Source organism: Heterocephalus glaber, unplaced genomic scaffold, assembly GCF_053883595.1.
Source record: "Heterocephalus glaber isolate CG9 unplaced genomic scaffold, H.glaber_assembly_v1.0 deba00001452, whole genome shotgun sequence".
Lineage (NCBI taxonomy): Eukaryota > Metazoa > Chordata > Mammalia > Rodentia > Bathyergidae > Heterocephalus > Heterocephalus glaber.
The window spans coordinates 23,334,140-23,358,392 of record NW_028258302.1 but is presented as its reverse complement, the minus strand read 5'-3'; the positions used below and the strand labels follow the sequence as shown (position 1 = coordinate 23,358,392).

The 24,253-nt window shown below is 53.4% G+C and overlaps 1 protein-coding gene across 3 annotated transcripts; it reads left to right on the top strand.

Annotated features, from left to right (window-relative positions):
* The first annotated feature begins 6,119 nt into the window (after positions 1 to 6,119).
* Padi6 (peptidyl arginine deiminase 6) lies at positions 6,120 to 22,427 on the top strand. 3 transcript variants are annotated; one of them, XM_021262910.2, is made up of 16 exons: positions 6,120 to 6,303; positions 6,994 to 7,171; positions 8,439 to 8,511; positions 10,298 to 10,365; positions 10,850 to 10,964; positions 12,176 to 12,301; positions 14,042 to 14,220; positions 14,458 to 14,561; positions 16,175 to 16,286; positions 17,603 to 17,710; positions 17,910 to 18,064; positions 18,510 to 18,666; positions 18,751 to 18,874; positions 19,654 to 19,724; positions 20,667 to 20,828; positions 21,932 to 22,427. In XM_021262910.2, exons 1-16 carry the CDS (start codon positions 6,212 to 6,214, stop codon positions 22,163 to 22,165), a joined length of 2,058 nt encoding a protein of 685 aa, XP_021118569.1. In that variant the 5' UTR covers positions 6,120 to 6,211; the 3' UTR covers positions 22,166 to 22,427. The 3 variants fall into 3 exon arrangements, with proteins under 3 accessions (XP_021118569.1, XP_004850448.1, XP_021118570.1); XM_004850391.3 differs by having other exon boundaries at positions 6,121 to 6,303; positions 10,865 to 10,964; XM_021262911.2 differs by having other exon boundaries at positions 6,167 to 6,303; positions 7,043 to 7,171.
* Positions 22,428 to 24,253: the final 1,826 nt, after the last annotated feature.

Below are 24,253 nucleotides of genomic sequence, written 5' to 3'. Positions count from 1 at the left end.
TGAGGTCACATTCCTGTCATCCATTCATTTGCTCATCTGTCATAGAGGAATTGATGTTTACAATCTCAAAAGTCCCACCAGGATGGGTCAGAGCCAGTGTTACTGCATAAGCCTTTTGTCCCCCGCCCCGAGCATTTATTCAGTCTATAAACCTTGCATGATTGATCTAGTTGGTTCTGAGCTTCCCACAGAACCAAACCCGAAAGAGAGAAAAGGAAAGGCTGAGCCCCAAGGGTGCCAGTGCCTCCCTTTATAGAGCCACATTGAAATCTGTTCCCAAACAGCCACTGGGTGAGCACCCTTTATCTCTAATGTATATTCCTCAGTGTGTGTTTCATAACACAACATGAAATTATCATTAAAAATAGACTGGATTGCAGAGACCTATGAGCAGGAAGATCAAGGCCGGTAGCAGGGAGCAAAGTCATAGGGCCTCAGGCTTCTCAGGAGACCCCAGTGAGGTGCTGACAAAATTCTGAGGGCAGCTGAGGATCTAGCTCAGTGGTTCCACTGCCTGCGTCACAAGCGGAAGGACCCAAGTTCGATCCTGAGTACCAAAGAAAAATAAAAAAGAAGTCAAAAAAAAAAAATTCTGAGAGCAAAGGCGGCATCTAAGAACTATATTTCCATTCATGTTGTTCTTTAAGAAGAAGACAACAGGGGCTGGGGATTTAGCTCAGTGGCGCCATGCCTGCCTCAAAAGCACAAGGTCCTGAGTTCAATCTCCGGTACCCCCCAAAAAGAGAAGACAACAAGCCTGGCATGGTGGTCAGATGGTCTTAAAGAGCGTGCCAAGGTCCAATAGCCTGTAATCCCAGCACTCAAGAGGCTGAGGCAGGAGGATCATGAGTTTAAGGCCAGCTGGAGAATTTAGCAAGATCTTGTATAAAAAAACAAAACAAAAGTGGGCATGGTGGTGCACACACCTGTAATCCCAATACCAAGGGAGGCTGAAGCAAAAGGATCCCAAGTTCTAGCCCATTTGGGCAATTTAATGACTTACCAAGACCCTGTCTGAAAATAAAAAAGGGCTGAGGATATAGCTCAGTGCGAAGGCCCTAGGTTCAATCCCTAGTAACACAAAACAAAACAGAAGAAAAATAATCAGGGCTGGGGGCATAGCTTAGTAGTAGAACACTTGCCTGGCACGCAGGAGGCCATGGGTTACATCCCTAGTACTGAAAAAGCTTCAGGTTTTGGAGTATTTTAGATTTTTGGATTAGGGGATGCTCCACTGATAAAATCTATAAATATTCCAAAACCCAAAAAACTCTGAAACCAAAAGCGTGTCTGGTGCCAAGCATTTTGGATGAAGATTACTCAGCCTGTAATCTGTCTCCGCTGTCTTTTTTGGGTGTTGTCTTTAGGGCTTCTGACAGCTCTGTAAAATTGAGACCATCTCTGGCTCCTGAGAGCCCCAGAGATTTTGTTCTGTCTTTGCAGGCTGCAGAGAGCACAGGGGGCCGGTGAGGATGGGCAGGAGAACCCTCCGCTCATGCTGCAGAATGCATCCCAGCAGGCAGGCCATCCTTGAAGCTCACTGGGCTGGAGGGCTTTATGCTGAGTGGAACAAGCCAGCAGAGGCCAAGTATGGTCTAATTCCACTTACAGGATGATGTGTCCACAGCAGTCAAAGTCACAGAAACAGAAAGCAGAGTGCTGGTTCCCAGGGGCTGAGGGAGGGAGGAGAGGGGAGTTAAGGAATGGCTTCAGTTTCAGATTTGCAAGATACAAAGGACTGGAGATGTGACTCATAATGATGCAATGCGAATGTACTGGACACTACTAAACCATGCACTCACTATAAAAAAGGTGAAGGTGATAAACTTGTTAGGTGTTGGGGTTTTTTTAACCAAAATAAAAAGTGAAACTTTTAAAAAAAGTAAAGCCTCTGCCCTGCCCTGCCCTGCCCACTAAGAATCAATTAAACCTGAGTTAAAAACAAGCCTCTCATGAGAACCAGCTGTTCCCCTGCCCAGCATTTGCTCAGGCAGAGGGTGCACAGGTTTCTTGAGGACCACAGGCCACGCACACGTGGGTGTGAGGCCACGGAGCAGCCCTGGGGCCTCAGCAGATAAGAGCAGGGGTTCTGGTGGACCCCCGGGGCTGCAGAAGGATAGGGAGATAAGCTCATGGGTAACCAGCTCCTGCAATCTCCAGACGTGGCCCAGCTGTCTGGGCACTGGGCGGCAGCTCTGAGGGGCCAGGGGAGCCCACAGGAGGAAACCTCACCAGCCCCAAAGAGCATAGGGCTGCCCATGACAGTGCCTGTTGCTAAAGTAAACCAAACAGACCCAGGGTGTGCAAAATCCCAGACAGACAGAGCTGATGGCCCTGACCAGTGGGCTCATCCTCACTCCATTTGCAAACCTAAGAGAAACTTGGGTCATTTCTGATCATGTTTATATTAGAAACAAAATTTAACCCCCAGCCAATTGTAAGTAGCCAACCTATGATTATGTGACTAGGGCCTTCCCAACAAAGTACCTAAAAAGGACAGTGCTGTTACAACAGAGCAAATTAATTTTTCTTTTGCTTCTGTATTTTCCTAATACTTGCTTCTGCTGTTCTGTCATTGGAACATCAAGCCATATTCAATTTGATGCACCCCACTGCATGAATTGCTTCTTGCTCAAACTCTGCATTGTATTGTGCCTCCAATTTTTACACTATCTAGCAAGAACTTGTTCCCTGTTCCCTGAGTCTTGTGCTCCTTCTGTTGTCACCAGAGACCACAGAGTTCCCTCTGCTGCTATAACACATTACCACAAACTAGGTGGTTTAAAACCATAGAAATGGATCCTTGAACAATTCTGGAAGCCAGAAGTCCCAAATCAGTTCACTGGGCTGGAAGCCAGGGGTAGCAGGGCTGTGAGGCTCCACAGGGCAATCTGTCCCTTGCCCCTTCTGGGTCCTGGTAGCAACTTCAGTCCAGTCTCTGTCCCTGTGGTCACATTGCTTCTCCTCTGGGTACAGCAAATCTCCATCTACCTGTTGCTGGCGTGGACACCTGTGATGACATTTGGGTCCATTTGGGTGGCCTGAGGTAATCTCCCCATCCCAGGGTCCTCAACGTTACCACCTCTGCAAAGACTTGTTTTATCTTCCAGGCAACATTCACAGGCTCAGGAGCTAGGACCTGACATCTCTGTGGGTGGACCCGAAATCTTCATGGGACTGGTATCTTTTAAGGTGACTTTGACATACCATATTTATAGCCATCATTCCCTCTGCAGATGGAATAGGGAAAGAAAAGGCAGAATAGAGGACGAAAATCTAGGCTTCTCCTGCTATGCTTTAGAAGACCCAACTTAATAAAACTGAGTTTTGCCTTTCAAAGTTCTGAGTTAAAATGGTTTGGTGATTGTTTTAGGTCTGGCTCCCAGAAATAGACAGTGGGATGGAGACCAGCCAGCAGGAGCTTTGGTGGGGGGTGGAGGACATCTCAGGAACACACCTGAGAGGGTAGGGGCCCAGGCAGGGAGCTGCCCCGTGGTGCAGTCACCACAAAGCCTTTGGGCAATCCTGGGAGGGGCTCTGGGGCTGGGAAGCCCACGGTGTGGTCCTGAATCCAAAGCAGCAGCCTGGCCTGTGTCTCTAACTCGGCTATAGCTGTCCTGGAGGGGCCATGCAAAGAAGGCAATTGCAGGAGAATCTGGGCTTGCTCTGAGCAACCCGAAGCCTGCCTGGCAGCAGCTGGGGGAACATGTGCCTCCCTGCTGGAGGGGACTTGGTGGCCACCACAGTGCCCTAAAGTGACACAGGACTTTGGAGGACCTAAGTGTGATGAGCCAGTGTTACTGTGTGGCTGAGGGACAGCAACACGCCTGCCATCAGGACTAAGGAGCTTGGGTGTTTGTTCATCACATCCCTGTGGGTTCACTTGACGCACATGGAGCCCACGGGGTTATCCGGAGCAGCAGAGAGGTCATTGCTCCTTAAGAACTTGGCCAGCACCCACTGTGTTCAGGGCTCTCTCCGGGGGGTGAGGCCTCAGGGGTGGACAGGAATCCCCTGAGGGAGCCAGCCGGGGCACTCTGTCCTTCAGGCTGTGCCTGGGCAGCCCAGCAACCCTTCCCCACTGGCCCTCCCCTCCACCTGTGCAGAGTAGGGAGGCCCACGGAGCAGCACACACTGAGTGCCTCCCCCTGCTGAATTTGCAGCTTTCGACACAACCAGAGGTGTTTAAAGGGACTTCCTGGCCAGCCCCTGCCTCCAAGAGCAACAAAAACAGCATCAGCTGAGCCCACAGCCTAAACCCATCCACCCACTAAAGAGGGGATTTTTCACTAAAAATCCTGAACCTAACAAGCTCGGTCAACCTCTGGCCCCTGGGCTTATAACATACAGGTGACCTGGCAGTGACAGGAAGCAAAAGGCCTGGAGAAATGCTCACATACATCGTGGTACAGCTCTGTGCATGACACAGCCAGAAGAAAGGATAACTGTGCTGGGTGTGGTGGAACACGCCTGTAATCCCAGCTACTCAGAGGCTAAGGCAGGAAGATTGCAAATCCAAGCCCAGCCTCCGCAGTGTAGTAATTTAGTAAGACCCTGACTCAAAATAAAAAATAAAAAGGGATGGGGACGTAGCTCAGTGGTAGAGCACCCCTGGGTTTGATCCTCCATCAAAAAGCATAATGCTCCTTAGGGGAAAAAAGCAAGGTAAGGAATGCTCCTTAGCATGCAATACTATTTATGTCTTTAAAAAGGAAAGATGGAGCGGGGGATTTAGCTCAGTGGTTTTGCCGCCTGCTGTGCAAGTGCAAGGATCTGAGTTTGATCCCTGGTACCAAAAAAAAAAAAAAAAAGGAAAGGCTATACGCATACATTTGCTTTGTCATGCAGGACATTTATTTCAAAAGACACAATGGGGCCGGGGATTTAGCTCAGTGGTTCCGCTGCCTGCCTCGAAAGCGAAAGTTCCCAAGTTTGATCCCCAGTACCAAAAAAAAAAAGAGGTGACACCAACTGCCTCCACAGCAGATGGGAAGGCACAGGGTGACTGTTCATTGTGGCTCCTTTTACTTTTGAATTCAGAACCACATGAATGTGGCACCGATTCAAAAATAACCCTAACTCAAACCTAAGATATAAAATGATCATTGTTTTGAAGTAAGTTGGGTAAATTCCCTGTGCAGGAGCATGAGTTTCTTCTTTTGATTGACAAATACTTATGTATATTTACGGAGCAAGATGCGACGTCTAGGCCTATGTGTACATTATAGAAAATCAATCGAGTCAGTAATCATCTCCATTGCTTCACCAGTTCATTTCTCGTGGTGAGCACATGAATGGTGTGTTTTAGCAATTCTGAAATATGCAGGACTACGTCTTTGTTCTGTGGGCTTAGTAAAGATAGACAACCACTGGTGAGCCAGGCTCGCAGGGCGCCCCCTCTATTCCTTCATTCCCTGGATACGAGCCCCCAGCTGGTGTCACAGCTGTGAGCAACCACAGCACCTTGATCACCTGGGAAGAGGACCACACCTGGGAGCGGTCAGGCCCCAGGCTTCACAGTGTTAACAAACTCTCCTGATTTTTTTTTTTTTTTTAAACTGGGCTCTTGCAACGTATCCCAGGCTGTCCTTGAACTCATGATCCTCCTGCATCAGCCTCCCTAATGCTGAGATAACGGACATGCACCACCACACCTAGCATCCCTGAAAATCTTTGCAACCACTATAGCCTTGAGAAGCACAGATCCAGCACATTTCCAAGCTCCCCTCATCAATTTCCTGGAGACACACACCCTAGAACAGAGGCCCCAGAGCCTACCCGAGAGCCCTCCTGACCCCAGCCCCCAATGGCCCTCTGCAGAGATTTGCCCCTGACAGTTTCCAGCTGAGTCCTCCAGCACCTTGGCCACCCAAGTACCAGCTCCCAGAGCCCCTCTGGCTCCTCCTGAAGACCAGCTACCCTGGCAATCGGCCTCTGCCTCCAAGGTGTACAGGAGTGCAGGCAGGAGATGCTAATGAAGGGGTCTCACACACCACCACCGCTGCCGCCGCCACCGCCCACCCACAGCCACTGGGAGGCCTGAGTGGAGAAGAGCAGTCACACGTGGCAGATGCTGAAGCCACCCAGGCGTTAACAAGGGGGCGGGCTGGAGAGGCCTCAACCCCATATCAGGGTGGGCGCCAGCCCAGCTGAGGCTCCTAGGCGGCGTTCCGGTGCAGGGCCTGAGGTGGTTGGCGGGGAAGGAGGCACTATGTCCCTGCAGAGTGTGGTCCAGCTCTCCCTGGACAGCCCCGTCCATGCTGTGTGTGTGCTAGGCTCCTGCCTTGTCGTGGACATCAGCGGGTGAGGCTCTGGGGCCTCCTTTGGGCTTGCTTGATGGGGGGCAGGGCACTGGCACCTGGCTCCCCAGTTGGGGCTTCGTCTACCAGGTCTGCCCAGGCTTCGGGGCCTGGCTTAGGTCTCTAGAGGCCCCTGTAGTCCCTCTGAAGGACTCGGCCTTAAACTCTGCCCCTGCCCGGTACACACTGTGCCCTAGGAGGGTAAGGGCCTTGGCTTCTGTCCCCTCTGCATGTGACAAGGGCAAAGCAGCCCTCCAGGAAGAGCAGGTAAGGAAGCCTTGGTCCCAGCAGCCAGTATCTCCCCCGGAGTCACCTCACAAACTACAGCGCCCCCATCCTGTCTTTTTCCCCCAACAGGGGAGCTCTGACAAATAAATGGTCCTCCTTCCTGCCTTGGAGTTGGTTGCTTAGAAGCAAAATGTAGCTTCAAGAATCTCTGGGAAGATGGGGTCTGGCTGGAACTCATTGGAGGGAGGACAGGGGCCTTGGAGGGGTGGCAGAAGGCTGAGTTGGGTCAGGACCCCAAACCAGCCCTGGCCTGCAGGCTCCTGGCCAGTTCCACAGAAGATGGGGCCAGGGTCAGGGTCAGGGCCAGGGCCAGGGCCCCGGCCCCGGCCCCAGCCCCTCCCACCCTCCAGGCTGCCCAGGTGGAGGCCCTTTGTGCCCTGATGTCTGTCTCCTGCTGGTAAACCAGGTGTGCCCCCAAGAAGTGTGACTCCTTCATGCTCACCTGCTCCCCGAAGGTGCTGGTTGTCCTGAAGAGCCAGGTGACCAGCGGGAGGGACAAAACTTCCATCTGGCACCCGCTGTCCGAGCCCATGAGCGCGCTGGTGATGATGGTGCTTCCCAGCTCTGTCGTGGACGAGGACAAGGTGAGCCTGGGGAGAGGGGAGGTGGCAGGCGGTGCCACCACCCTCTGCCCTGATGCTCTGACCATCCAGAGTCTGGGAACCATGAGAGCCGTGCATGTCTGATTTCATTTACTGCCTGCCATGACCCCATGAGGTGGTGCTGTGTGACCCCTTTTCTAGATGGAGAAACTGAGGCACCCAGGGAGGGAGTGCTGTGTCCAAGCCAGTAATTGGCAGTGCAGGTTTGAGCTGCAGGACCCTCGGGGTGCTGTGCTGGCTCCCAGTCTGTGCTGTCAAGTCTGGCCTAAAGATGGGCATTGTGGCTCAGGAAAAGAGGGTGTGGAAATCTCAAATGAAGTTAGAGGTGACCAGTATTGAATGCATGGTACATGCTAGATGCCATGAATTGCAATGTCTGAGACCCGTGCCCAGGGCAGGCAATTCCCAGAGAGACAAGCAGTGTGCTGAGGTGAGAACTGAGCATTTCATGGATGGGATCTGAGGCTGTAATGGGTCCCAGCTGGGCCCAGGCCACCCAAAACCCATTCTCTGCCCAGAGCTCAGCCTCCAGGACCAGTATGGTGGACACAGACTGAGACCCTTGACCTTAGAGGACAGACTCCCGTGTAGGGACAGGAAGAGATCACACACAGGAAGGTGGCCCTTGTTGGTTGCTGGGTCTCTGGTTCATGAAGACCTGGTAGTTGGGCCAGGGCTGAAGGGCAGGTCCCTAATGGACAGAGGCCCCCAGAAGGAGAGGCTGCTACATGATGCAGGAAATGGAGCTCCAATTCCCCTCCCCACCCTGGGTGCCCACTGCCTCTCTAGTGGGCAGCTTGAGCTAGCAGAGACCCTCATGTGGCTTGAGCTAGGGTTCTAGTGCCAGACAGGCTGGCTCCTTAGGGGATAGAGACCCACCTGGATGGGAAGCTGTAAGCCCAAATATCAGGTTTGGAGAGGCTATTATATGCATGGTGTTTGGTGTTAAGAAATTTAAACAATCACAAGTGCCACTGACGGTGTAGGCATGGGTATGGCAAGATATGAAACCTCTCAGTTCTTTTGGTGAACAATTTGCATCGAGAGCCTTAAAAATAAAGCTGGAGCCAGGTATGGGGCTGAACCCCTGTAATCTCAGGACTCTGGAAGGCTGAGGCAGGAAGATTACAAGTTTGAGCCCAACCTGAGCAATTTAGCAGTACTTGTCTCTAAAACAAAAACACCTGTCTGACCTAGGGCTCTGCTCACCCCCACCATGCCCTGTGGGCTCTGGGCCCTGTTTCCACAGGTGCTGGTCTCATACTACTGCCCCTACGAGGAGGCCCCCTTGGCCACAGCAGTGCTGTACCTCACAGGCATCGGTGAGTCTCCACTCTGGGCGGGGGGGTGCCGAGTGGGAGGAGCTCTGAGGGGCTCTCCCCAAAAGACTCCTTCTTGGGTCCCAGAAAGGACTCGCTGGAGACTCCTCGAACATTCTCTCCCCATCCTCTGGCCTGCTGACCTAATTTTCTGAGGATGGAGGTAGCCAGCCCTTCACACCTTGCTCCATTGTCCACCTGCTCGTGTCTGACACCTACCTCCCACTTCTTTCTGTCACTGTAATTACTGCTGATGAAAGAAGCTGCTACCCTTCCAGCTTCTCTCCTGGCCCAGTCCCACCAGCCCGGGAACAAGTTAAAACATCCACTATCTTCAAATCAATTCTGCTACCTCTGAACTTCACTCTCCACCATTTTCCTTGGGGAACATCTGTGTGTCCTCAAATCCCCCTTTTTTTCCCTTGAATCTATTCAAACCCAATACCTGCCACTACCAGTCCTGGGACTCTACGACTTCTTCTCTGAACTGGTCACCCGCTCCATCTTTACCCTGCCTGGCAGTAGCCAGCACACCTGGCGTCCCCCTTGAGCACCTTGGACCCCTTCTGGGGCCTCTCTGGGCCTCCATCTCCCAGCTCCTGCGTGAAGTTTCAGGCCTACGTGGTTCTATGCATTCCCCTACAGACTTCCCAGTGCTGTCTCTGGCCGGGCGTCATCCACCATTGTTTCCGGGTTCTATTTTAAGCTGATTTTTACCCCCAACCTATTCTAGGCATCTCCCTATCACAGCAGGTGGTGGCTCCATCTCCTAGCTGTCCAGGCTGCAGCCCTGAAGTCGCCTTGGGTACCTCGTAATAATTGCTATGGTGTGGCAAGTTACTCTCCCCTTGTAGGCACTATTAGCTTCTTCAAACTTGAACTTGGAACCTTGTACTTCTTATTCCTCCTAGTGGCTTTTACCCTAGATATTAACAAGGATCCTTTCTTGGCTCCTTAAGGTCTCTGTTAAAATTTTAACTTAGAAGGCTTCCCTTATTATCCAAGATTGAAACACCCTGCCTTCTTCCCCGTTTCCCATGGCATTTATTATGATAGGATGTAATGTGTTCTTGTCCACCCCTGTGCACACTTACACACTGCATGTTCCAGGAAGGGGCCCCTGACTCAAACTCTGCTAGATCTTGGGACTCAGAAGAGCCAGGCTTGGAGTGAATACTGGGTCCCTGAGCACCTGCAAGCTGGGTGCTGAGGCTGCAGCTGCCAATAAGCTCTTTGCTCCTGGCCCTGACACTCCAGGTGGGAAATAGTATTGCAGGTGACAAGATCTGGGAACAAAGGACTCTGATGAAGCCAGAGGGTGTCAGGTGTGGGAAAGTGGAGTGGGAGGTAGGATCCCCAGCAGCCAGGGCAGCCTCTACAATGATTCTCTGGGCAAAAGCCTGAATGCTTAAGTTCTCTGGGGTTGGGAACTGCTGTGCAGGGAGCCTCCTGTGTGTATGTCTTAGAGTACACAGGCCTTTCCCAAGGGCTGTGGAGGAGGCTTTCCAAGTAGGACCGGCCTGGGAAGAAGCAGAGAGGGACAAGAGGGCGACATGACCAGTGGGCTGGGCTGAGGAGTTCCCAGGCAGTCGGGGTGAACACTTGGGCTCCCCCAGGCTCGCTCATGAGAAATGGCCTGTCCTGGAGGACACTCCCTGCTTCTGTTCCCACTGCTCACCAGCAGGCTGATGGCCCTGGTTCCAGCCTTGGGCATCTGCTGAAGACTGCCCAGATCTTCCGGGCCTGTACAGCAGTCTAGGTGACTGAGTCCCTGCCATCCCCTTTTCAGAGGTCTCCCTGAAGACGGATATCTACCGTGATGGGCAACAGGAGATGCCACTCAACAAGCAGATGAAGGTGAGGCTGCTCATGAGAGAGAGTGTGGGGTGGGCTGAGATGCAGGCCCGCTTTTTTGCTGAACTTCTGGGTATCTAAAGTCGAACTGCTGCACTACAAGTGAAGACTGGAATTTCTGGCTTGCTCAAAAGCTAGCACATCCAGGGCACACAAGGCTAGGATGACTAGCTCCCATCCATAGGGCAGTCATGTGGTCCACTAGGACAGGGTTCGCTGCCAGCATCAGGTGTCACCATCATTTCTCTCCTGTCCCTGCTTCCCCAACACTGAAACAAGCTAGGGGACTGGCAGCCCGTAACCGGTATCTAGCTTTGTTCTCTTCACTCTTGGGCTGCCTGCTCAGCGTAACCTTCATGCTCCTATAGATTCTTTACCTCAAACTGTCCAGAGGTCCCCAGGGCCTGGAGAAAGGCTGGGTTCTGCTCCCTGGTGGGCAGTGGTATCTGGAAAGTGCAGGGTTCACTGGTTTCTTCCTGCGCCTAAGTTCCTATCACTGCAGGAAAAGTGGCTCTGGGGCCCAACTGGATGGGGGGCCATCCTGCTTGTGAACTGCAGCCCTGCTGAAGTGAACCAGGACACAAAGACTGTGTTGTCAGAAGGTAGGACCTCAGCTCTCCCCATCTTTCCCTACTCTGGGCCTGTCTACCCTTCAGCAAACACAGACTGTAGGCCAATATCACTGGGTTGATCAAATCCTTTTTATCGTCTTTTTTTAAACTGGGGATTAAACCTAGGGCCTTAGCACTGAGAAACATCCCCAACTCTTTTTGGCTTTTTGAGGTGGGGTCTCGCTATGTAGTTCAGGCTGGCTTTGAATTCACTATGTAGCCCAGGCTGGCCTTGAACTCATGGTGATCCTCCTGCGTCAGCCTTCTGAGTGCTGGGATTACAGCTGTGCGCCACTACACTTGGCTCTCCAGCCCTTATTTAAAATTTATTTTTGAGACAGGATCTTGCTGAGTTGTAAACTGCCCAGATTGGGCTCAAATTTAGAATCCTTCTGCCTTAGCCTCCCAGAGTTGGGATTACAGGCATGTGCCACACCCATACCCAGTTTGATCAAATCTTTTGTCAGCTGGAGGTAGAACACTTGCCTAGCACTGCATGATGGTCCAGACTCCATCCCCAGCAACAGGAATAATAAAAAAAATTGTGCCATGAAGCTGTGAACCTGGGAAGAAAGGGGCCCCATTGTCTCATGGTGTCAGCTAACAATAACTTTCTGGCTGTGAACTTGAGCACACTAACTTCCCTGGTCTTTCTCCATCTGTGACATGGGGACAAGATGGCTTCACTGGGTGGTTGAGGCTGAAGATATAAAACAGTGAGTGCCATAAAGATGCTTCCTTCTGGCAAGCTTGGGACGGGGACACTTCTACCTTAGGCAAAAGCAGCGTGTCTGGTCTTGACTTGGGGTTGGGATTCTGGTCTGGCAGTAGCGATGAATGTCTGGGTTCATACCAAGGCTGGAGGTGAGCCCTTGCCGAACTGAGCATGTCAAGTCCCATTCTACGTGTTCTTGGGGACGACAGGTAAATGGCATCCTCACTTGAAAGGATACCTGGGCTAAGGCCGGGGATTTACCTCAGTGGTTTCACTGCCTGCTGTGCAAGCATAAGGACCTGAGTTCATCCCTGGTACCAAAAAAAAAAAAAAAGGGTACTTGGGGTTGTAACTTGCCTCTGGCTGTGTAGGGAGCAGAGCAGAGACAGGGGTCCTCAGTCCTCCTTCGTGCAAGCCCCCACCCCGACTCTGCAGGTGCTCTCCTACCCTCCCTGGAGCCTGAACTTTTGCCTTGTCCTTTGCTCAGATATAAAGGACCTGTCCCAGATGACGCTGACTGTCCAAGGCCCCACCTCTGCTTTAAAGAACTATCAGCTGGTCCTTCATACCTCTGAGGAAGAGGCCGAGAAGGCCAGAGTCTACTTGCCGCATGGTGAGGCACCTATTCTGCAGGGTCCTCGTACCTGGGAGGCGAGAAGGGCCTATACCAAGAGGTGATGTTCCTTCCCAATAACTCCTGCTGGAGGAACTCCTCCCAGGCCCCATGATATTAAATTTCCAGAATTCAGAGGCCAAGAAGCCAGCATGGCTATCACAATGGCCCCTATATCCCAGCAACCACACCGTCCCCTGGCCATCTCTCTGCAGGCAGGTACCATGCTGGAGGGCTGCTGGTTCAGAAGATGGGCAGTCCAACTCTGGGTAAACACTCAGAGTCTCTTGACTTCCCTTAACTGGCTTAGTTTGATACCTTGAAGTTTCTCAACTTGAGATTTAACTCTTGGCTCCTGGAGGCATCCAGCAGTGTGCCACTTTCTCTTAAAGCCACACTTAGCCTCAGCAGGGCAGTGGAGGGCTATGGCTCACAGTGTCTGTCCTTGGACAGGGGACCATCTCTTGCCAGCATCAGAGCTACTTGTGCTAGGGCACCTGAGCGTGCCATCCTCTCCAGCTCTTCTGAGGGTCAGAGCTGAACCATGACCTGGGAAAAGACGGCTCAGGTTGGGTGGACTGCAGACCTGTGGGCTTGGAGTGAGCTTCAGAGATGTGTGGTTCCGCCTGGCTCAGGACATGAGGGCTACTCTGGACCCAGGAGGCCACCAGCTCTGGGCAACTTGGAGGCAGGATGGGCCAGGCTAAGTGGACCTTGGAGGCCACAGATTCACAGAGCCTGCTGAGGGCACTGCGTTTCCTCGTGTGTGTCAGTGTGTCATGGAACACACTCATGGAGAACTGAAGCGGGAAGCAGAGGCACTGGCAGGGACTCGCTCTCTTTTAAAATGGGTATGTTCGCCCTGTGCCTGTGTATGTTTGCAGCATTTAATTTAATTTAATTTTTTTACAGAGGCTCATAACTAAAATTTGCCTTAAGTCTCAGAAGAGACTTTGGACTTAGACTTTTCACCAATGCTAGAACTATTAGGACTTTATGCAAAATCCATTTAGTCCATCTCTAAGTTGCCAAACAGTTGTGCATGTGCATTTTGGGGGCCGGGACAGAATGCTATAGCTCATTTCTAAATGTTTGGTTTTGTTGCTGCTGCCACTGCTGCTGCTGTTGTTGTTGTTGTTTTATACTGGGGATCGCACTCTGGTCCTTGCGCTGGCAAGACAGGCAGCGGAACCACTGAGCTAAATCCCTGGCCCTGTAGCTCATATCTAGATGTCCCCCAAAGCCTCACACTATCATAGGGTGATATTTGGAAGGTGATTGGGTTGCAGGGCTTCATAGCCAACTCCCTATTGGGGGTCTCTCTGTGGGTGTGACATGGAAGGTTAAATCTCCCTTCCTGGCTCGTCCCTTGACCCTCTGCTTCCTGGCCACTGCAAGGTCTGCAGCTTTCCTCCTCTTAGGCCCTTTGCCATGCCTTCTCGTCATGGAGCTGGCAAACTATGGACTAAAAACATAGCCCCAAATAAACCTCTCCATCTTTGCACACAGTGTTTCACCTTTAGCCTTTGCTATAATCTTCCCCAATGTTGCTAGCCATGGTGGCACATGCATGTAATTCCAGCACTCAGGAGGCTGAGGCAGGAAGATCACTCCACTTCTGCCCTCCTGAAGCTCTGCCTGGCATCTAAGCCAAAGAGTAAGCCAGTGCCCTCAGCTGTCAGATGTGGGCACTGCAGCTCAGCTATTCCAGTGGCTGATGGTCCCTCTTCTTTGACCTAGGAGACACCTCTGGCGCCTTTCAGATTGTGCTGGGACCCGGCTGTAACTCCCATACCTTTAACCCACTGGTGAACCTTGGGAAGGAGACCCTCTACGTGGAAGCGATAGAGTTCCCATCTGCCAACTTCACAGGCCTGATCTCCTTCTCGGTCTCCCTGATTGAAGATTCTCCAGTCCCCGTATGTCACCAAGAAGACAACCCTAGGCTGAAGACAAGATGGAGGAGAACGTGTCACTCAGAGCTGGGGGTGGGGTGGGGGGTGGTACAGATGGTACTGTTAGGATTTCCAGAGAAGGATATGGAAGGCGGTGGGACCCATGCTGGCCTGGGCTGAACAGCTGCAGACCCAGGGGTGCAGAGACGGGGGAAGAAATGTGGAGCCAGGTCACCTCCAGGACCTTGTCTTATGTTGCAGTCAATTCCAGAGACCCCGGTCTACAAGGACACAGTAGTGTTCCGGGTAGCTCCCTGCATCTTCACCCCCAGCACTCAGATGCCGCTAGAGGTGTACCTGTACAGGTAAGAGGCCCTCCAGCCGCTGGCAGGCTTCTTCCCCAGTACCCTCTCTGTGTATGTAGGGCAAGTGGGTAAAGATGGCTAGATGTCACCCCAGGAGTAGACTCTTCCTACCCAGTGGTCTGCACCTACCCCAAGACCCCACCATCTCATAGATGCTTGAATACTGAGGCTTGGGATGGACTGGTGAATGAAGCAGTCCCCCAGCCATGGTTTTGGGGAGAAGATGTGTCACACAAAGAATAAAGCCTCAGGTAGCATCAAGTGGTATCCAGTGAGGAAAAAGAGGTATGGATGTTGCAGAAAGCAAGGAGCTCCTGGCTCTCTAGGCCAGTGAGTTTAGGGCAAACCAAACAGAACCTTTGAGCCCATGCACCAGGGCAAAGCTGTACCATACCAGACCCCAGCAACAGTGCTGTAAAGAACCTGTCTCCTGGCTGCCTGCATGTGGGAAAGTGGCAGTTTCCCCTGTTGGCATTTAGGTGCCCTGGTTCCTCTGTCTTGTTGTAATGCTTCTCTTAGGGGGGCATCTCAAGCTTCGCTAGGTCCAGGGCCTAGGGAGAGGAAAGCTGCTGCCCAGGCCAAGCTGCCTGCTGCTCGGGGGTGCAGAAGTCTCCTCAGCCACTTGTACTCATGTGCCAGTGGCCTGCAGGCAGGCTGGTGACAGGATGTGTGTGGCCGTGCACTGAGGGAGAAGGATCCTGGTGACACAGTGGCTGGGAAGTATCGCGCGTTCTTCTGCACAGTTGCTCTGGCCATGTGGAAAGTCAGGGTACAAATGAAAGGCATGAGGCCAGAGCAGACACTGCTGCACTCTGACCACCATGGGAGGAGCTGATGGCCACTTGGCATTTGTGGCAGGAAGTGCTGTTTGCCCAACTCCACACCAGCCACCTCTGGTGGATATCCCCTCCACTGGTCTTCCTAGCAAATGCTGTCTTGTAAGGTGGGAGACAGAGATGTTAATGACCTGGCAGAAGGGAGACTGATAGGAGGATGGCCACTGTAGGAGCCCAGGCGGCAGGATGAGCACATGGTCATGCTGACCCGAGGTACGAAGACAGCTCACCGCCCTTCCAGGTCCAGCAGGATGGCTGGACGGGAATGCTGAGGACCTCTTCCGGGTGGCGGTTTAGAGGGATCCGCTGCCATGGTCCTCTCCCACTACTCCGGGTAACTTGAGTTCTAGGGAGGAATAGTGTAGAACCTGGGTCTGATCAGGGCTGGGGCTTGGCCAGGGAGGGAGCTCAAGATGAAGGTCAAGAGCATCAGAGACGCCACCTTGGCTGGAGAGGGAGGTGGAGAAACGATGACGGGAATGACAGCAGTCAGAAGCCAGGGGTCCTGATGGGGTCAGGCTGCTGGCTGAGGGGCTGGGAGGGAGGGTATAAGAGGAAGCTGGAGGGCGGGACTGGATGCCAGATCAAGGTGACCATCGGAAGAGGAGGCTGAGATAAGATGGAAAATGCCAGCTGGGGTGTAGCGCCCCAGAAAAGCACTTGCCTAACATGCTGTGCCCCGAGGGGACAGGAGCTCCATTCACCTTGTGGGGCCAGGGAGGGGCCAATCATGGGGGCCTAGGAAGCCCTCCCCAAGCAGGCTGGTCTCCCATGCAGAGATGTGAAGATCCAGGGCTTTGTGGACATGGTGGCGGCGCTGAGTGAGAAGACTGACAGCCAGGTGGTGTCTGTCTATGAGGACCCCAACCGCCTGGGCAGGTGGCTGCAGGTAACCCCCACCCACGCACCCTGGCCTCTGGGGAGGGGACTCCCCCTCCCCTTGACAGGCATCTTCCCCTCTCGGACCTCATCAGAGGCTCAGGGGAAGTGACGCACCGAGTTCTAGCCACCGAGGGATAAAGCTATGGGTCCAAGCTCTTCCCCTTCAGGAAGCTTGTGTGTTGGAAACCACAGAGCCTTGGCTCCCCACCCCTGGAGGCACCACTGCCTTCAGCTATAGTCAAGGCTGGGCTGTGGCTGCAGGGTCCGCCCTGTCCTGGCACAGCACCAGGTCCAGAGCCAGCTCAGCTTCAATTCTGGGGTGCCGTTCTGTCCCATACTCAAGCGAGTGCCATCTGCTGGGTGTTCCCCCCTTAAAGCTAGGGAGAAGCCAGGATGGGATGGGTGGCCCTGCTCCGAAAAGGCTGGAACTCCTGAGTGTTAGAGAGAAAGCGAGACGATATGGGAAATTCCTAGAACTAGGCTAAGCCAGGCAGTGTAGGTGGCTGGGAAAGCCCTCAGCTGACCCTGGGAACCCAGAATCTGGCATATGTGACCGATACTGCCCACAGCCACATCAATGAACAGGGGTCAGAGCCTGACAAGAATGGCACTGGGGTGCAGTTAAAGAACAGAAAGTCCAAGCAAATTGGGGTGACATTAAGAGCAATAAATTAGGTGTGAAAGAAAAGTTGAGGTCAGATGTGGTGGCACACGCCTGTAATTCCAGCTACTCAAGAGGCTGAGGCAGGAGGATCACAAGTTCAAAGGCAGCCTGGGGAACTTGGCGCAAGACCTCATCTCAAAAGAATGGGAAAGATTGGTTTGAATTTTTTTTTTTTTTTTTGGTACCAGGGATCGAACTTGGGACCTTGTGCTTTCAAGGCAGGCACCAGAACCACTGAGCTAAATCCCCGGCCCTGGTTTGGATTTTTAAAAGCCCCACTGGCTTTTAAATGGATGTAGGGGGCAGATCTGGGTGAGGGGAGACTGGCTGGAAGGCATGGTAGTAGGATAGGAAGAGATCATGGTGGCCTCCTCAGGGTATCAGAGATGAGGTGAGGTAAAGCCACCAAGACTTGTCAGTTTGGGGAGGAAGAAAGAAGAACCTAGATGACGCACATTCCAAACCTGAAGAATGAAAGCGATCAGGAATAGAGCACCTGAACTGGGTTTTGAGGGCTGAGCAGGAGTTGGCAGGAGGGTTTGTTGGCGCTGTTTCTGAAGGTGGCCCACATCCAGGGAGCTTCGGGGCCTGCAGGCTGGACACGAGCAGGAGCTGTTGGAGTAGGACGACCTCATAATCGGTCTCCCTGTTTCTTCCAGGACGAGATGGCCTTCTGCTACACTGAGGCCCCCCAGAAGATGACATCTTTTGTCCTGGACACCCCTCGGGCCACCAAGCTTGATGAGTTCCCCATGAAATATGCACTGGTGTGGGGCTTGGTTTAGCTGATCTGAATAGAGGCCAGCCTCTCGGGCCTGGCGTTTGCCCAGAAATGATGGGGTCCCCAGGGGAAGGTTGCAGGTGGCTGGGAGGGGGCTGAGGTGGTTGACAGCCTGATTAGGAGTCAGATCGGGGCCTGATGCCCCCCTTCCTCACACTCCCTGCCCCCAATGTGTCCCCTTCCAGAGCCCTGGTGTGGGCTACGTGATCCAACACACCAAGGACCACACGGTGGCCAGCCTGGATACCATTGGGAACCTGATGGTGTCCCCACCCGTCAGGGCCCAGGGGAAAGAGTACCCGTTGGGCAGAGTCCTCTTTGGTGGCAGCTTCTACCCCAGGTGAGCCAAGAGGCCCAGAGGTGCCCGGATGTCACAACAAAAGAGAAGCCCCTGGCAGGCCACAGTGATTCTCCCAGGACCTCAGCTGGCATCTGCTCTGGACCATTTCTCAGACTGAAATATGGGTGATGTTTGAGCCTTTGGCTTTAGTCTTTGGGAGACTAAACGTAGATAAAGCAACTGTTCGTGCTGTGGTGATCCCAGGGTTTAAACTGAAGCAGGAATTTAGCCTATGGACCATGCAAGATGGTATTTGCACAAAACGTGCAGCTGGATTTCTTGGTGGCTATTAACCTGAAGCTAGGTGATCCTGTGTCCTGGATTTGATCTGTGTAGTATAGTTTGGCTCTATCCTGAGTTGGGTTGGAGGAAGGGATTCTTAACCACCCCATGGTGAGTCAGAGCAGCCACACCAACTTGGGCTGCACTCCCATCTCCCTTCCAGTGCCGAGAGCCGGATGATGAGCAAGAGCCTTTGCGACTTCCTCCACGCACAGCAGGTCCAAGCGCCTGTGGAGCTCTTCTCAGACTGGCTGATGACCGGCCACCTGGATGAGTTCATGTGCTTCATCCCAGTGGAAGAAAAGAAAGAGAGCTCAAAGGTCTGTGGTGGAGGCACCTTCTGTTAGCGACCCTTAGACATTGCCAAAGTAGGTGCTGGCTTCTGACTCTGGCCCCATTCCCAGGGCTTCCGGTTGCTCCTAGCCAGCCCCAGAGCCTGCTACAAGCTGCTCCAAGAGAAGCAGGAGGAAGGCTATGGGAACGCGACTCTGTTTGAGGGTGTCAGCCCTAGCCTGCTGCGCTCTAACGGTAAGGGACCCCTCCAAGAAGCCCAGCCAGCTCCGGGTGCCTGTCAGACAGCCTTTACCTGGTCTTGTTTGGCTGGGGTCCGTATGAATATCCGGGCACTTGGGCTTCATGAGTCTCCTGGTTGCCCCTCGAGGAAACACATAAGTGGACAAGCAGAAGAGGCGTGGCTGGTGCTGTGACCATTCTGACCTAGATGTGGAGGGAACACACAAAAGAACTTTCCCAGAAAACAGGGCAGGGGGTCAGGACCTTCTCTAGAGCCTCCGTACTCAGTGTAGTCTGAGAACCAGCAGCTTTTAGCATCATTGGAAGCCGAGTGGCCTGTACAGTGGGGCCGAGTGGCCTCCTGGCCACAAGAGCATTATAGAAGGCAGTATTTATTGAGCATGGACCACATACCAAAGACTGTTACCGCAGGGCTGGTGACTGCATCTTGGACATCCCCATCCCAAAGTTAGGCAACTGGGAATGAAATTACCGTACCCTTGTAAGATCAGGTCTGGTGGTACACAAAGGCGTCCCGGAAATGAGCAGGGAGGAAGTTGCCCTGCTCATGTGTTCTAGGCTGCCTTTCTCAGGGCAGGGACAGTGGCTGGTGGTGACAAGTCCTGCCTGGGCTCTCAGGCATGGACAGTGGTCAGTCCCTAGGTTAAGACTCTGGACTTGGGTTGGGCCCCAGGGACTAGTGGGCCTGTCACCATCGTCACCCACTGGCTGTGCCTGGCTCCGGGCAATACAACCCCTGCCCTGACCTGCCTATCCTCTCCTCCCTCCTGCAGGAAGGGAGGCCAAAACCATCAACCAGTTTCTTGCTGACAAAAGTTTGAGAAATCAGAACGACTATGTAGAGGTAGGGGGCCAGGGTACAGGGTCTATCCCCAGAGAGGGTGGCTGCCAACTTCTTTCCTCCTCCAGATCCTCATACAGGCTGGATCCAGATTCCCTGGATGGAGGATGGGGATGGACAGGGTGGTAGGGGGTGGCATGTCTGGGACCAGAGTGTCTGCTTCTCAACTGGCTTCCTACACTACCTGGGGGTCAGGAGTGCCCACCTCGCTCTTTCCAAGTTGCTGGAAAGGCCCTGACAGTCTGGACAAGATCCCAGCTGGGCACCTGCTGTGGCCTGGGCATCATGTGAGCTGCCTCTTGGAACCTTGGGGATAGGAAGTAGAATCCAGCCTTCGTATGATGACAGGGAGGCTCCGGGCAGAGGCACCGGCTAAGATGAGGGGGACCTGGGTCTGTGTCCGGGTGCACATCAGGCTTCATGCTCTGCTGATTGTGCTGTTTGAGTGGCCTGGAGAGCACTTCTCTGGGAATGGTGACAGAGCTCAGACCCCCTGACAGAGGCCTGCCCCCTTTTCCCGAGAAGCTCTTGCTGTTTGACTCGGAAATGGACCAGGGACTTCTCGGTGCTTCCTGGTTGAAGTGGCTACTGTCACAGCCCCAAAATAGTGAGCAGGGTCCCTGGGTTCTCTGATCTTAGACTGTGCATCACTGGCTGCAAAAAGCAGAGTCCCCAGGAGCAATCGTCTAGCCTCTAGAAGGGGAAGCTGAGGCCTGGAGAAGGGGAGCTTCCTGTCCAAGGTTGAGAGCAGAACTAGGTTCTCTTGACTCCTCTGTGGCCAGCATAGTGGTGTCCTGACTTCCGCAAACCAGGGAGGCCCTGGCAGACGGGCAGGGTGGGTACCAGGTGGGTGATGGCTGTCCCGGGTACGACGGCCACAGGACCCAGGGAGGTGGCCGGGTGCTGGTTTTCAGTGGGTTGAGCAGGGTCTCTCCCACCCCACAGAGGTGCATTCGCCTGAACCGCGCCATCCTGAGGGAGAAGCTGGGCCTGCTGGAGGATGACATCATCGACATCCCCCAGCTCTTCTGCCTGGAGCAGCTGACCAACGTCCCCTCGGACCAGCAGCCCTGTAGATTCTTTGCGAGGCCCTACTTCCCTGACGTGGTGAGGGCCACTGGCAGCTTGGGGCAGGGGGAGTACCTCTTCAGCTAATGTCAGTGGGTCTAGGCAGACATGTCGCCTTCCGAGACACAGGAAAGGCCTGCAGGGCTTGGGGCACAGCAGCTGTGGGAAGCGAGATGGACACTTCTCTCTCCCTCAGCTGGGGCAGGAGCCCTGTCCCAGTGGACAGGTGACCTGGGCCTGAAGGCCGGATGCACGTGAGCAGTGACTGCAGGCCAGGGTCCTACCTGGCTCATCCCTAAAGAGATAGACCTGACAAGCCCCTTTACAGATGGGGACATTGTACTCCCCAGCTGGATGCTGGCGGAGACCTTCCACGAGGGGTCTCTTGTCCTCTGTTCCCAGGGTCCAGAGCAGGTGGCACTCAAACATGTAAAGTGACTAAATGGAGAGTGAAGTCAGGAGGGGGAAGGATGGGGAGAGTGGCCCCTGCTGTATTGGCCTCAGCCAACAATGGCTACATCTGCCTTTTCTCCTTACCAACCACGACCCATCACACAGGTGCCTAACTAAAGTGAGTTCCGAGGTGTTTGCCTCGTGCTTTAAACACCTGCCCTGCTTTGTCCTCACCAATCACATAATCTTCTAACGGATCAGCGTGGCCAAGCCTGCTACAGCCCCTGGGGGACAGGTCTGCATGGTGGGGAACAAAGCTGCTTTGAGGAAGAGCTGAGATATAGACAACAGTCAATGGGCAGGCTAGGGTGAGGAGGACAGGCTAGTAGAGGCAGCAGGAAGTGGCACAGACAAGATGGGAAAAACCAGCATAACAGAAATATAGAATACAGAAGTCAGCAAGGCCAGATTGTAGCTGGACAGAATTTGGATTTTGTTACTGTGAAACATTATCAGGAGTCACTGGAAGACTAAGCAGAAACCCAGATTTCACTGAGATTGATTAGTGATGTCTGTATGGGCACAGGCCTGGAAAAATAACCATGCCATGTGCTGGTCTTCCTGGTCCAGCCAAACACTCAGTAAGGGAGGTGGGTTTTTAAGCCCCACAGCACTCTGGCCAAGAAGAACGGGTAGGGCCTTTCTCCCATGGCTCTGACCCCTGAACCTTGCTCACTATCTTTCTACAGCTTCGAATGATTGTGATGGGCAAGGATCTGGGGATCCCCAAGCCCTTTGGGCCACAAATCAAGGGCACCTGTTGCCTAGAAGAAAAGATCTGCCAGTTACTGGAGCCCCTGGGCCTCAAGTGCACCTTCATTGATGACTTTGACTGCTACCTGACCGATGTCGGAGACTTCTGTGCCTGTACCAACATCCGCCGGGTGCCCTTTGCCTTCAAGTGGTGGAAGATGGTGCCTTAGCCCTGGCCTTGGAGCTGCCCTGTCCCACCCCAGCAATGGCCCATTATCACCAAGTACCACCAGCATGATTCCTGGCCCATTTGTGGGGGTGGCTGCAGAGTTATGGCAATGCTTCCCTTGCCCTAGTCACCCCATCCCTCAGATCCAGTAGGGTAGCAAATGCTACCAGCTCAGACCTCCTGGGAACAGAAGGGGGACATGGAAAACCGTCTTCAACTATGTTTACTACAGAGCCAATAAAGCTCTAGCTGTTCTGAGTGCACTTTGGTGGCGCCTCCTTGCTTTGGGGAAGACCTGTGTGCTAGGAGGTCCCCTTGGCTGAGCCACTCCTGCTGCCTGGCTCCTGTGGGGCCAGAGACGGGGATGTGCTATTCCTCCTCTTTAATTTTTGTGTAATTTCCCTGGGCCAGCTGTGGTGGTACACACCTGTAATCCCAGCACTCTGGAGGCTGAATGAGGATTCAAGGCCAGCTTGGGCTACATATTGGTAGTGATTTCAAGACCAGGCTGAAATATACTGCAAGACCCTATCTAAGAAAAAATTGGACTGAAATTATTGCATAATCTAAGGAACTGAATATGTTGGGTTCAGATGGCTGGAGGAAGAGGAGGGCTCCCCTTGGGCGTGGTAGCTGCAGGATGCCCATGAGTGGATGCCCATGAGTGGCATGATGCCTAGTGGGCCTCTGGCCTCAGGGTGGTGGCTCCTGGTCTCGGGAAGACAGTCTAACAGGGCTCAGGTGTGGCCTGAGAGGCCGGCTGGGCTAGCTCTTAAGCCAGCAGTGCACTCCAGGACCCACCACCTCCTGTTTCCTTCTGCCCGTTCACCCTGTGCCAATGGCACAGAGACTATCAAATCTAGTGTGTCTCTTAGCAGGCTTAACCATTGTTGCTCCTAGCCTTTGCCGCCAACCTCTATGATGGCCCCTCCGGGATTCTATCATGGCAAGCCAGGGAAAGGAGCTGACCATTGATATCCATAGTGAGAAGTGGGGCTGGGCCCAAGGCAGCCCTGACTCCAGCTCAGGGGTAGGGGGCAGCCGACAGGGCCCAGTCGTCCTCCGCTGTCTGGTGGGACCACGGGAACAGGCCCCATTCTGCACTGTTCCTGGGCCCACACAGCACTCTCCTGGTGCTCCGTGCTCCAAGTTCCTGCAGCATCAACAGCCAGCAAAGAGCTGGCTATGTGTTCTCAGTTCCAAGGCTGTAGAATGGGACCCTGCATCCACAGAGTCACTGTGAGAACAATAGGTATGTGACCCTAGGTACCCAACAGCCACCACATTGATGCCTGCATGGCCACAGCGTGACCTGGAGGGCTAAGACCTGGCAGTGCGGAGCAGCCGGCTTAGTAGTCTCAGCCTGCTGGGGAGAACTGTCTGACCAAGAGCCAGCTCAGACATAGGACTTATTTGAGGGCAGCAGCCAGCACGGCTGGGAGCTGGGATCTGAAGCCTGAGCTGATTGGACCTGGGCTCCCCTGGTGTTGGAGGAGCCTTGGGTCACGGATGAATCTCGGACCTGCTCTCTGGCCTTGGCCATGCACTGCTACCTCAGCATCTCACAAACTGCTTTGTTAATCCGCACAAGGTGACTCAAGGCTCCTGGTCTGTAACACAGAGAACTTTTACTTGCAGCTGCATACCCTGTGGTACCCTGGGGCTGACCCAGGACAGGCTTTCCAGTGTTTTGTTTTAGTTTCTGAAACAGGGTCTTGCTTTGTAGCCCAGTCTGGCTTTGTACTTGCAGTGATCCTCCTGCTTCTGCCTCCTGAGTGCTGGGATTACAGGTGTGGGCCATTCTTCCAGTGCATTTTACAGTTGTTAACAAAGGGGCTGGTGATGAAGGGGGTATAAGGGGCCCTGTGAGTCAATGTGCATTTCCTAATGATTGGGAAAAGCCAGAGATTTTTTTTTTAATGGAGGCTCCTGGATCCCTCTCTGGGAAGAAGTGGGAGAGGACAGCCCTGGGACCAGGAAGCAGACAGGGAATGTCCACTATCCAGGTGATCCTGCAGGGTTCCTTCCTGGGGAACTTGCCGTCTACTGAGGGCTGCCAAGATATAGCTCACTGGCCTGTGGTGACAGT

Coding starts and splice junctions, on each gene's coding strand:
- Padi6 (XM_021262910.2), top strand. CDS start 6,212: ATGTCCCTGCAGAGTGTGGTCCAGCTCTCCCTGGACAGCCCCGTCCAT. Junction 7,172..8,438: donor CTGTCGTGGACGAGGACAAG/GTGAGCCTGGGG, acceptor CTGTTTCCACAG/GTGCTGGTCTCATACTACTG. Junction 14,221..14,457: donor TTGAAGATTCTCCAGTCCCC/GTATGTCACCAA, acceptor CTTATGTTGCAG/TCAATTCCAGAGACCCCGGT.